The sequence below is a fragment of the Musca autumnalis genome, unplaced genomic scaffold, assembly GCF_047663935.1.
Source record: "Musca autumnalis isolate F117 unplaced genomic scaffold, ASM4766393v1 scaffold_5, whole genome shotgun sequence".
In the NCBI taxonomy this organism is placed as follows: Eukaryota; Metazoa; Arthropoda; class Insecta; order Diptera; family Muscidae; genus Musca; species Musca autumnalis.
This window is the reverse complement of record NW_027412088.1, coordinates 42,290,947-42,303,593: the sequence shown is the minus strand read 5'-3', so window position 1 is coordinate 42,303,593 and position 12,647 is coordinate 42,290,947. Positions and strand designations below refer to the sequence as shown.

General features: G+C 35.2%; 1 protein-coding gene across 1 annotated transcript; it reads right to left on the bottom strand.

Moving 5' to 3' along the window:
* Window positions 1–7,890: 7,890 nt before the first annotated feature.
* LOC141387597 (antichymotrypsin-2-like) lies at window positions 7,891–12,390 on the bottom strand. The gene is made up of 4 exons (XM_073957498.1): window positions 12,143–12,390; window positions 8,451–9,382; window positions 8,241–8,382; window positions 7,891–8,090 (listed from the first exon to the last, which is right to left on the bottom strand). Exons 1-4 carry the CDS (start codon window positions 12,147–12,149, stop codon window positions 7,954–7,956), a joined length of 1,218 nt encoding a protein of 405 aa, XP_073813599.1. The 5' UTR covers window positions 12,150–12,390; the 3' UTR covers window positions 7,891–7,953.
* Window positions 12,391–12,647: the final 257 nt, after the last annotated feature.

Sequence of the window (12,647 nt, the reverse complement as noted above, 5' to 3'; positions counted from 1 at the left end):
ATGGAAATTTTTTATACCCTCCACCACATGGAGGGTATAATTAAATTTGTCATTCCGTTTGTAACACATCGAAATATTCGTCGGAGACCCTATAATGTATATATATTATTGATCAGCATAAAATTCTATGTCGATTTGACCATGTCCGTCTGTCCGTCTATCTGTCTGTTTAAATCAAGATACAGCTTGCAAAATTTGGTACAGAAGTTTTTATTGGTTGGTATTGAAAATGGGATATATCTGTCCACGTTTTGATATAGCCCCCATAGAACGGTACCTCCCGATTTTCGGTATTTTTAGGGTTTCAGCTTCATTATCCTACCAAAATGGCTGAAATTTGGTACGTAGTCTTCTTTAGGGGTATAAAACTTTCCCCCCAGAATTTTGTCGGTATCGGCCCACACCTTCAGATAGAACTGTACCTCCCGATTTTCGGTATTTTTAAGGTTTTAGCTTCATTATCCTACCAAAATGGCTGAAATTTGGTACGTAGTCTTCTTTAGGGGTATAAAACTTTCCCCCGAAACTTTCGGACCACGCCTTCATATAGCCCCCATAGAACGGTACCTCCCGATTTTCGGTATTTTGAAGGTTTTAGCTTCATTATCACACCGAAATGGCTAAAATTTGGTAATTAGTCTACGTTGGTGGTATAAAACTTTCCCCCAGAACTTTGTCGGTATCGGTCCATGCCTTCATATAGCCCCCATAGAACCGTATCTCCCGATTTTCGGTATTTTCAACGTTGTGGCCTCAATATTCCACCGAAATGACTAAAATTTGGTATTTAGACCTCGTTGGGGGTACTCAAACTTCCCCTTTAAATTTGTCGGTATAGGTCTACGCCTTCATATAGTCCCCATGAAAGGTACCTCCCGATTTTTCGTATTTTGAAGGTTGTGTCTTCAATATTCCACCAAAATGGCTGAAATTTGGTATTTAGTCTTCAATGTGATATAAAACTGTTCACCAGAAATATGTCTGTACAGGTCCACGCTTTCATATTGCCCCATTTCTGACTAAAATTCGTCGGTATAGGCCCACGTTTCGATATAGCCCCCATAGAACGGTACCTCCCGATTTTCGTAATACTGAAGATTGTGACGTCAATATCCAACCGAAATGGCTGAAATTCGTTATTTCGTCTTCCAAGAGTTATAAAATAATTCAGAAGAGTATAATCAGTATAGGTATACGTCTTCCTATATCCCCATAGAAGCGTTCTTCTTGATTTTCGGTATTTTTTAAGTTTAAGCCACATTCTGTTACCGAAATATAGGAAATTTAGTATTTAGTCTTCTTTGAGCCTAAAAACTTTCCGTCAGAAATTTGTCGGTATAGATCAACGTTTTGAAATAGCCCCAATAGAATGGTGCCTCACATTGTTTTACCGAAACTGCTGAAATTTAGTATTAAGTCTTCTTCATACACGAAAGGAAACTAATTATTCCATTTTACTTCAATACAGCTTGTGGTGGAGGGTATAAAAAGTTCTGCCCGGCCGAACTTAACGCCGTTCTTACTTGTTTTAATTTTTTATTTATCTTGTCTAGATTAAATTCTTAAATTTTTTCCTGGGACTTCCTGCGACTATGCAAATTCTGGAACTTTTTTTTATACCCTCAGCATTTATGCTAACGAGGGTATATGAAGAAAAGACAAAATTTTTTAGTTTTCCATAAAAAAAAAATTAAAAAATTTTTTTTAAGCTACATGAATGATTTTTGGTACATAGATTGGGAAAAAAATGCCATTCTTAAATCTGTTCGTGATACTAATTTTGGTTGTTGCGCGCAAAAGTTATGGCGGTTTCAATTCTGATAAAAAGAAAAAAATCTTTAAAAGACTCTAATCATTATATTGAGAAACTCTCTTAATTAGGGGCTCCCTACATACTATATGTTTACCAAGGTCCCATAACTTTAGTGAAAAAGTTGTGCATTTTCGCGGAAATTAGGAAAGAATTCCAAACAATTGGTAGTTTGCAACTTGTTTTAATAAAATTCAACTTGCTTATGCCTCTGAAAAATATATAAAAAATGTGTACGTAATCTATACATCGAGAAGATTCAAATGAAACCAAAATTATACAAATCCGTTTAGTGGTTTTCATATTATAGCGAAAACAAAAAAATATATTGAGGAAATTTATAACATTTTTGTAAGAGAAAATATTTATTAAAATTTATTTTGTGAGTTAGTTGAACAAAATGTAAGAAAAATAGGTTGGAGTTTTTCTTCTATTTTAGTTAAATTTCACGCAATAAATCACATTTTTTATTCTAATCACTTCTCGAAAACACGCTAACATCTAGCAGAAGATATGGATATCTTTCAAATAAATGTTGGGTTCCTTTAAATGGGGTATAATCTTGAAATAAAATTGTATCGGGTAATATTCATTTTGAAATGCGTGTAAATCGCGAAATCCTCAAAATCACTTGATGCGCATGCGGTTTACCAATACAGCGAACTCTTCTCTTTTAATTTGTACACATTTGCCAGGATTTACTTTGGCCGCTAAGATGTAGCATCGTCTGCAGTTTAGTGTGCAACAAACTGTATAACGCTTATATTTTGCACAAAGTGCATACACTTTTTATGCGCATCCGATTTCACTATCAACCGTGAAAAAATACATCGATCTAAACATATTTCAATAAAATCCATCAAGAACCGTGGATGTAGCATCACACAGTATTTTTTGGATAAATCGGATACAGCTCCCACGCCACTAAATTTTTCAAACCGCTGTTTTCGCACAAACGCGAGTGATGATTCACTTTCTTAATTGAAATGGAAACGATCCACATAAAACGCGAATTAGTCAGCGATATTTTGAAAAACATTTTTCGCACATTTTTCAATTTTTGCAGTAGCCATTTCCGCCGTTCTAGTAGATGGATTTTTATGATCTGTGATTCATATGATCCGGATCGTCGAAAAACTAAAATATCGCGGGGTACCAGCACACTCAAAACGATATTGTAAATACTGTACCCAAAAAATAGGTTTTTTAGTAAAAATATCACACTAAATTTTGGCCTTTGGCAGTAGATTACTCTGCTGCTGTGTGGGCTACATACTCAATATACATATCAGATTATGCGAAATCGCGAGTTCTTTAATCCTATAATTGGTTTTTCGAAATATCCGAATGCGCGTCCCAGTTACATAAAAAATACAAAAAACACCTGAAATCCGGCTTCAAAATGTCAGCATCCATAAAAGGTGGATGCAGTGGAAATTTTGGAAAGTGATACATTAGAAGTGTAATCTTCATTTTGTATTCTCCTACTTTTACTTTGGACAGATGTCCGTCATTTGAATGGTTTAATCAGAAATCGAATAGCAATGTAAAAAACCGGTTTAGCTTCAACGTGTTTTTACCTATGTTTTTTCCTTTACGCGGTCGTAACTACCACGTAAATTAAATTTTTTTGCTAAATTTTTGAGCTTTGTACAAAAACATCTAAAATAATCCAGCAATAGTCATAGTTACTGGTAAACTACAATAGTTCGCGTATTATAATAGTGCAAACCTTGGCTTCATGGAAACTAAAAAATTTTGACTTTTCCTCATATACACTTTCATACGGGCAAAATGTGCCTCATCGAAATAATGGTTTTAGACCCCAAGTATGTTTGGACGAAATGTGTTTCAGACAATTTGGAGTCGATTGAGCAATGTCCGTCCGTCCGTCTGTCTGTCTGGCTGGAGCGCACGATAACTCTCGTGTTCAAATTTTGGCTTTCGTAATATTTTGCCCAAACTTAGTTTAAGTTCGAAGATGGACTATATCGGTTCACTCCTTCCGGTACCTCCCCCACAAAAGTTCGAAAATGTTCGGAAAGGGAGTAACCGATTTGGTCCATACTTTGCCCATCGTAAAGTGTATATCAGACTAAGATAAGGTTTCAATATGGACTCAATCGCTCCACTCCTTCAGGTACCTCCCACACAAAATTTCGGATAAGTTCAGTTTTGGACCATCTTTCGAATCGCTTTGATTTTTGCTTTAACAACTTTTATATTCACTGCCCCCCATACGACGGTACAAGTTTCCTCAGGGGCAAGTCCATACTTCCTGAGAAAATGGCCTGAAAGTTGCAAAAAAACCCCTATGACACCGTGTGAGGTGGTTGGAGCGCAAGATAACTCTCGAACGGATCTGCCGATTCGGTCCAAAATTTGGCCTTATTAATATTTTGTCCAAACATAGTTTAAGTTCGAAGATAAGCCATATCGGTCCACTCCTTCAGGTACCTCCCCCACAAAAGTTCAAAAATGTTCGGAAAATTTGTTCGTACGGTTACTCTTGAAGTGGCCGACTTGGTCCATACTTTACACATCCTAATATATTTACTAGATATAGATCAGGTTCAAATATGGAGTATATTTGTCCACTCCATCCGGTACCTTCCACACAAAATTTCGGATAAGTTCACTTTAAGAACTGCTATCGAATCACCTTGATTATTGTTAAAGCAACTTGCATTCGCTGCCTCAATTACGATGGTAAACGTTTTTTTAGGGGCAAGTCCATACTTCTTGAGCAAATAGCCCGAAGAGTGTAAAAACCTCCTATGTCACCATATGTTGTGGCTGGAGATCCACTTCCATAACGGTCAATGTCGATCCATTCATTTTAGTATCACCTCCGCAAAACTTTGGTCTTTAATCCTAATCAACATTTTTGTCGGTTCAAACGCCCAACATTTGTAAAACCCCCTAAATACATACGTATTTTGGGAAATTGTTTTAATATACACAGGCTGAAGGTATATCTTTGTCGGCAAAGCCGACTGATACTTTTTTACTTGTTCAACGACAATTTTATAAAAATATCGAAAATGCATTGCAATTCAAATATGAGAATAAACAGCCAGTGTGAACGTTGTTTGAAATACATATGTTTTGTAGAAAGTATGGTATGAAACATGAAATAAGTGCTTTACAGTTTGAGAATGTTCTGAAGATTTGCTGAGCACATTATTTGGAATTTTTTTTGCGATAGGTTACTTGGTTCAACTCTCAATAATTTGGCTGGTACTGACCATAATGCCAGAAATTATGTACATTTTCCTATATTTTATTTTGATGCCCTAGGTAGGTTTTTCCTTGTTCGTCTATTTTTCCTTGTTCGTCTTTAGGACTACAATATTGCTGAAGACAGTAAAGCAAAATTCTTATTAGTTTCTGAGATTAGCCCGGCATAGATGAGGCCATAAAATCCAATCCCGATCTAAAAACGCAAAACCCAACACGGTATTATAATGGAATATGGTCAATAAAGTTCTCCACCAAAAATTGTGGACACATGTCATCCTTTCGGAATAGTTCTATATAATGATCCAATTGACTTTGGATATTTTAATGTTTTAACTACATTAGCTTTGGCATTTAGGGTTCTTAGTGGTCAAAACAATTATCTACATTTAGGATTTAAGTATTTCTAGTGGTCAAGAAGCTTACGTACCATAAATTGTGGACATTAGATAATTTTTTATAATAACAGTACAGCCCCATTTTAGGTATTTTGGAATTTTTAGCCACATTTTCAAATTGAATAAGTTATAATTGGGCATTTGGGGTTCTTAGTGATCAGAAAACTCTTCCAGTAAAAAATTTGCACATATCGCCCGCACATTTGCTTAAAAAGTTGTATAACTCGAAAAGTGCGTTCGATGAGTTAGCAATTTCTATTTTTCTACGACTTCTCTCAAACTCAACGAGTAATAGCTAATTTACTGGGAGTTTTGTTTAAATAAACAAAAATTTTTTTGAGGTTATGAAGTACTAAAATACTTCAAATCATGCTTGATCGTCCACATAAATTTAGCACTGATATCTGGCTAGCTCTTTGCAAATGATTAAATTGTGAAGTTAAATTTCAATCGGCAAGATAAAACGCGCTTTTCTAGAAACTGCATATTTGGAAATGTGATACTCGGTTAACGTTAACCCGTGCCAACCTAGCGATCTTTGTTTCCATAGTAAGTAGTAGTAGTCAATCGATGAAAAAATTTACTAGTTCGTTGTTGTGACTAAACAACCAATCCTACAAAAATTCATGAAAAGGGTCATGTTTTGATATAGCTGCAATATGCAAACCTAGTAATTTGGGCACTATAATATATCTAACATAGAAATCCGAGCCGATTTTTAAAATGTTTTTGTAGGATTGGTTTTTAGCCACAACAAAGAACTGATAAGATGTTTTATTGATTGGACAATAATTGCTGCATTTAGAGAATTTTCGTGGAAATTCACATTTGGCCCATTACAAATTACTAAAAAAAAACCAATTTGGAAAGTATCAGTCAGCTGTGATGACGGAGATATATCCTCAGCCCCTGACCAAAAAATATATTTATTTTGTATCACGAGTTTGCTTCAAAATACGTGAAATTTGTAGGTACCGTAATGTAAATAATACCAAATCATTGGCATATACCAAAATTGTTTAGTGAGTAAACTTCTGATTGATAACTCGAAATATTAAATTACGTTAAACTAAGTTTCTAGGAAAATATTGAAAAAGTTTGAGAGTTATCTATCACACTAGCAAAAAAAAAATAGCCGGAGCGCTTTTTAAATAAATCGCGATTCAAGTTGACATTTTTAGGAGTTTTTAAAATTTTCATGATTTTTCTTGAAAACCGCAAGTCCTATCGAATTGGGACTAAAAAAAATGTTGTAGCTATCAAAATTCTCTATAAGATTGGCCTTTATAACAACCTTGTATGTTTTACCGTTATTGAGATATAGAAGTTCAAATTGGGACAATACATTGACTGTATCGCCTCCTTATAAAACAATGTCATTACTGCAATTTCCCAAATTAAACTTATATATCTTGAAAATGGTACAACCTAAGAAAAAATTAAGAAAGCCAATTTTGTAGAGAATTTTCACAGCTAAAATAATTTCTCTAGTCTCGTTTCGATAAGACTTACCGTTTTCAAGCAAATCGTGAAAACCTACCAAAATAGCTAAAAATGTGACTCTCAAAAAGGGTAAAACCTAGAAGCAATTCATAACAGACAATCCTCTAGAGATTTTTCACAGCTTCTACATTTTCTTGAACCCCATTTCGATAGAATTTGCGGTTTCCAAGCAAAATCGTGAAAACCTAAAATAAACTTAAAAATGTGAATTTCAACCGCGATTTATTTAAAAATCCTTCTAGCGACTTTTTCTTGTTTTTTTTATTTTTGCTGCATTGCTGTTTCAAAATCGCAAAAACTTCCCAGGTGTAAGCGGTTTTCACTAAAAATTAGTTAAGGTGCACCATGTATTACATTGTTTTATAAGGTAGCGATACAGTCAATGCGGTTTCTAAGCAAAATCGTGAAAATCTAAAAAACCCCTAAAAATGACTACATGATTTATTTAAAAAACGCTCCGGCGATTTTTTTGTTTTTTGATTTTTTCATCTATGAACATTGTAGTTTCAGAGTCCGCAAAAACTTCCCAGGTGTAAGCACCTTCCATTTAAAGTTGTTTCAAGAGCACCGTGGTCTAAAACCATTTTTCGATGGCGAACATTTTTGTATCGTATCATTTTTGGTCGTAAAAATACCGCTCAAGCGGCACGGGTTAACATAACCGATTGCCATAAAATTTCATATAAAAGGTTTTTGGATCAAATGGAAAAAATCAGAGGGTAAGCCCTTCATATTTTTTTTTTGTTTTTGGGTCATCCTAATGTCCACCGATGTACCGATGTCTTTAAGGTTTTATTAACATTTTCGGGAAAATTATATGTTTGCAAAAGACATGGGTCCCACCAGTTAAAAACTGATTGCTATATTTACTACCGACCTGTCTTATGTTCATTTATTGAGTAATTGTTATTATTGTAGAGGGTAATAAGAGTTCGCTTATTTTAAATCATGATTAGTAGTTTCTGCTTTATTTATATGTCACACAAAATCAAGCCATATATGTTAAAAGTGTGTTTGAGATCCTTGGAAGAATACGATACCATCGCCATTCACAATCATATAGAAAAAGCCATGGTCAACAATAAATTCAGGAATTATTTCCGGTGGTCCTGGACGTGTCATACCCAAACCAATAATACCTATATGTAAGAGAAGATAATAAAAAAAAATCTCAAAAATGTGTTAATATTTTTTCATGCGACATATTTGTGAGCTCCACATACATACAATGAAATATTACCTTTGAATAATATTAATTAATTCAATATTAAATACTCAATAATACATACCCGTTGATGCTGCCGCTTCAGTGCCCTTTTCATTCACTTCAATAAATGCCTTGTGTATAACTTTTGATACTTCAAGCAGTTCTGGAGACTTCAATATTTTTCCAAATTCCGCATCTTTAGTGAACATGCTTTCCATGCCAAGCTACAAATATAAACAACAACAATTTAATAACATTGCTTAAAATAAACAACAAAAAACAGTAGCATTACCCTTTGTAAAATTTCACTTAATTCAATTTCGTATTCCGTTTTAAATTTTGGCATTTCCACCATGACTTTTGTGTTGTACATACTCTCTCTGATTTCTTTCAAAGAAAATGTTTTCAATTTACTCCTTAAATCTCCCAAACCATTGCGAGAATTAGGCAAAACTATAATCATTGATAGATCTGAATTTTTGTAAGGCATTTCTAGCGCAGTAGCTTGCAATTTGCTTATTTCACCATAACGAAATTCTGCCTTCAAATGCATCATTTGCACTTTAACACTATTTGCCTCGTCCGTATAGAAATTCTGCTGTCTTGTTGCATGTTCAGGAAAAGCATGTGCCCATTCGCCTTTAAAATAAATTGCATTCAACAAGACCATGCGAGTTTTTTCATTCACCACATTTGGGGTGATAATATTCTTGATCAAATTATTAGTTTTCGTTGCAACCCAAGAATTTATAGCTTGGGCAGCCTTAACATTTTGTGTAAAATTCAAATTTTCCGCTGATGTAAAGAATTTTTGGCTAAGTAATTCGTTGTATTTGTCCTGGACTTGGAATTCTTCCATAATATAAATTTTATTGGCAATTTTTAGTAAGTTGTTATTCTCATAGGTGGAAAGGACTTTATGGAAATTATTAGCAAAATTGTCGTCGGTGGTAAATTGCAAAGTTAAAGCCTGATCAAGTTCAGCTGCCGTTACGCCTTCAGCACCCAAGCGTACCATTGCCAAACAGGTCTCTATTGAGAATGGTGAAAATATAATGTTTTGTTGATTGCTCTTTTTTGCCAGCTTTGAGTACAGCTTTGCTCCAAAGTTTTCTAAAGACTTTGAGAAATGCTCATTGGTGGAAATAGCGCTGGTACTACTTGGAGATGCAGCAGTAATTGTTATGATCATAGCAACGAGAGCGGCTATGAAAGACAAATTAACTGAAATAAGAAAAGAAAAATTTTGAATAACGTTTTTCATTTTTAAGACAATGTAGTATATCAGGATCATCCCGAGGAATAAGAGACTGATTGAGAATATTATCACTATAAGTGATAAAAAGCGCCATAGTCGTTATATTTTGTCACTTCAAATGCTTAAATATCGACATAATGTTGCCCCTTCCTTCGTTACACTGCCAAACTTGCAATAAACGTCCAAAAACCCCGACGATGATACTATATCGCCAATTGTAATAACTTGTTTTGAGATATCATATTTCATTTGACGGTCTTGTGTTGATGATAATGTAAAATTCCCATATAATATCTAGCATTCACTCCAGTTTAAACTGAGATCTCTTGCTATTTATATGGCTTGATGTTGGCCTGAAGCCTTCGATGGTAGTGTTTTTTTAGACTTGCAATTGTTCCCCTGCTCTGGACTAATAAACATGTCACATGTTTTCGCAATTGGTTCATGCTGGCGGAATCGCATTTCGTAAATATGAAATTAAACCCAACGTTGTTGTTGTAGCAGCTACTAAATGTACTTGTATATCTCTATTTTAATGATACGGCTCTGCTTCCATCAACCTGAACATTATTGGTCCATAATGAGGGTGCAGCGTATCATCCGGTACTGCATGCTGGGCAGATGTTCTGCATTGTGCCATAAATTCAGGATAGTAAGAATTGACGCGGCTACACTAATCGGATCTCAGTTGAGTCAAAACAACTCTCACTTCTTTGGGCAGGTGATCTCCAACGTTATTCGTACGATAGGATTGTATAGCATCGGCGACTGCATCAATATGAATATAATTTAAACCTGCGTGAAAAGCCTGGTGGTCCTCTTTTTATCTTTGGGCCTTCTTTTCTAGATCATAAAGATGTTCGCTGATATACCTTGTCGGGGTGTACATATCCACTAGATGGTGATTTGAGTGGCTTTGCATATAGCATCCAAGCAGATATTTCTTTGACAACATCCTGTTGTGTGCGACGCACTGGCAAGATCTTAGTCTCCTCATGTAAATGGTCCACTTAAGACGTGGGGAGATATTCTGTTGCTGTTCTCAGGGTTGCATTCTGCCAAGCTTTTCCATTGAGCATTAAAATCGGGTCAGATTTTAATAATAGCTATATATAGGGTCCATGAAAACGTTGAGGCCTCAGTGCACGTGTTAACATATTCCGATTGAGCTCAAACTTTGGCAATCTTAATTCTTAACAAAACTAAACATTTTAGGAGGGTGCCGCATATAAAATTCCGACATCGATTTTTTAAAACCACTCTCTAGCTTACCAAAGACCGACCTATCGTGTTATATGTCGTTAACAAGTTTTCTTTATCTGCTCCCCAAGTGCTTAAGGTTTTAGATCTTGCTGTGGCATTCGCGGACAATTTGTAAAAGCTATCGAATGTGACCCCCAGGTCTGAATTTAGGACATATCGACCTGCAAATTCAGTGGCAGACACAGGTGAACTGTGTCGCTGTGACGGATGTTTTTATATTCCTCTCGTGGAAGAAGTTAACACAATCAATGAGATATGCCTTTAGCCTATTGACGCCATGAGCGTACTATCATCCGCGTACGTAATTACGCAATGCCGTCGGGAGTACGTGGAAATGTAAAAAGACAGCGGTTAAACAGTTTCACCCTCCTTGCGGAACTCCCTGTTTCAATATACTGGACTTGGCCTTCTTATTTCCGAATTCCACGTATGACTGCCGACCACACATATATTTGGTGACCAAAAGTTTTAAACAAGGCCGGAGGGTAGTATTCTCATCATCCTCTATCAGCTTAGCATGGCTACATATATACATGTCCCACAACATCCCCAATGGGTCTAGTGAGACTTCTCTTATATCAATGATATATCAATGATATGGCACCACTTGTAGAGAAGGAAATGCTGAAATACTAAGGAAATGTAAGCCAACATCACGATGAGTGGATTTGCCCCCGCCGAAAATGTTGATGTCCACATAGGCCCTTGTTTAAGTATATTCCCCATATAACGTTACCTCTCGATTTTAGTTATTTTGAGGATTTTATAATGATACCTTCTTGATTATTGGTATTTTAAGGAGTTTAGATATATTTTATACCGAACTGCTTCTTATTTGACACTTGATGTTCTCAGTGGTCACAAAACTTCTCCATCAAAACTTGTCACAATAGGTCCATGTTTTGGTATAAACAAAACATAGTATTACAAAACTTCTCCATCAATTTTTTACGGCACCTCCAGACTTTCGGTGCTTTATGGAATTTAGCCACAATTGTTGAGCAAACTATCTGTTATTTTACATTTGAAGTTTCCAGTTTTCCCAAAATTTATCACCAAATATAGGTGCACACTTTGATATAGCCCCCATAGGAACCAACCGATCGATTGAAGGTATCTAATTTTTTAACTTAATTTAGGTATTTGGTGTATTCGAGGTTGAAAAACTTCCTCACCTGATGGTGGACAATATTTTAAGGTGGAGGGCTTAACGTTTTTTTCTTGCTTTTTTTCAATGAATAGTTCAATTGAACTTGTTCGTTCGTTTTATTTTTTTAATAATCATTCTATCCAAACTATCAAAATTCTTTCCCAATACCAATTCCTAACTCTATACACAAATTGATAAAATTCGATCAGATAGATAAAAGTCACAATAATCGTAATAATAATATTGTAAAATTCGTATTTTTTATTAGTTTTCTGTCGTAGTTTACAGCTATTATTAACAATAATATACTCACCACACATTCTTATTTTTAATGAATTAAATAAAAAACACACAATAAACAAATGTTACAGTCTTATCAGCAGTACTGAGACAGAATGCGATGAGGCAATAACAACGTTTAAGTTAACACTGACTGATCATTTGACATGTGAACCAAACGCACAGACAGAGATATCGAAATGTTTGAGGGCTGGCTATCTGTTGATTATTGAATCTGTGGTTATTTAAAGCAAACACATCGAATGAATAAACAGATGACACAGAGCAGAGGTACTTTTCACATTTAATGGCCTATCGTTATCACATTAAGATGTGATTTTTTTCTTTGTGCGAATATAAAAAACAAAAAAAGTTGTAGTCAATATGAGTTAGACACCTTATATGGAAGTGCTTATCCATAAAATATTCGAAATGCCGTGGACATAATTAATTAATGCTAATTACACTGTGCGACAAGAAAAACGACAATGAAAACAGAGCAGATTAAGAAAGTATAGAAGCAAATATGAGACGGCGTT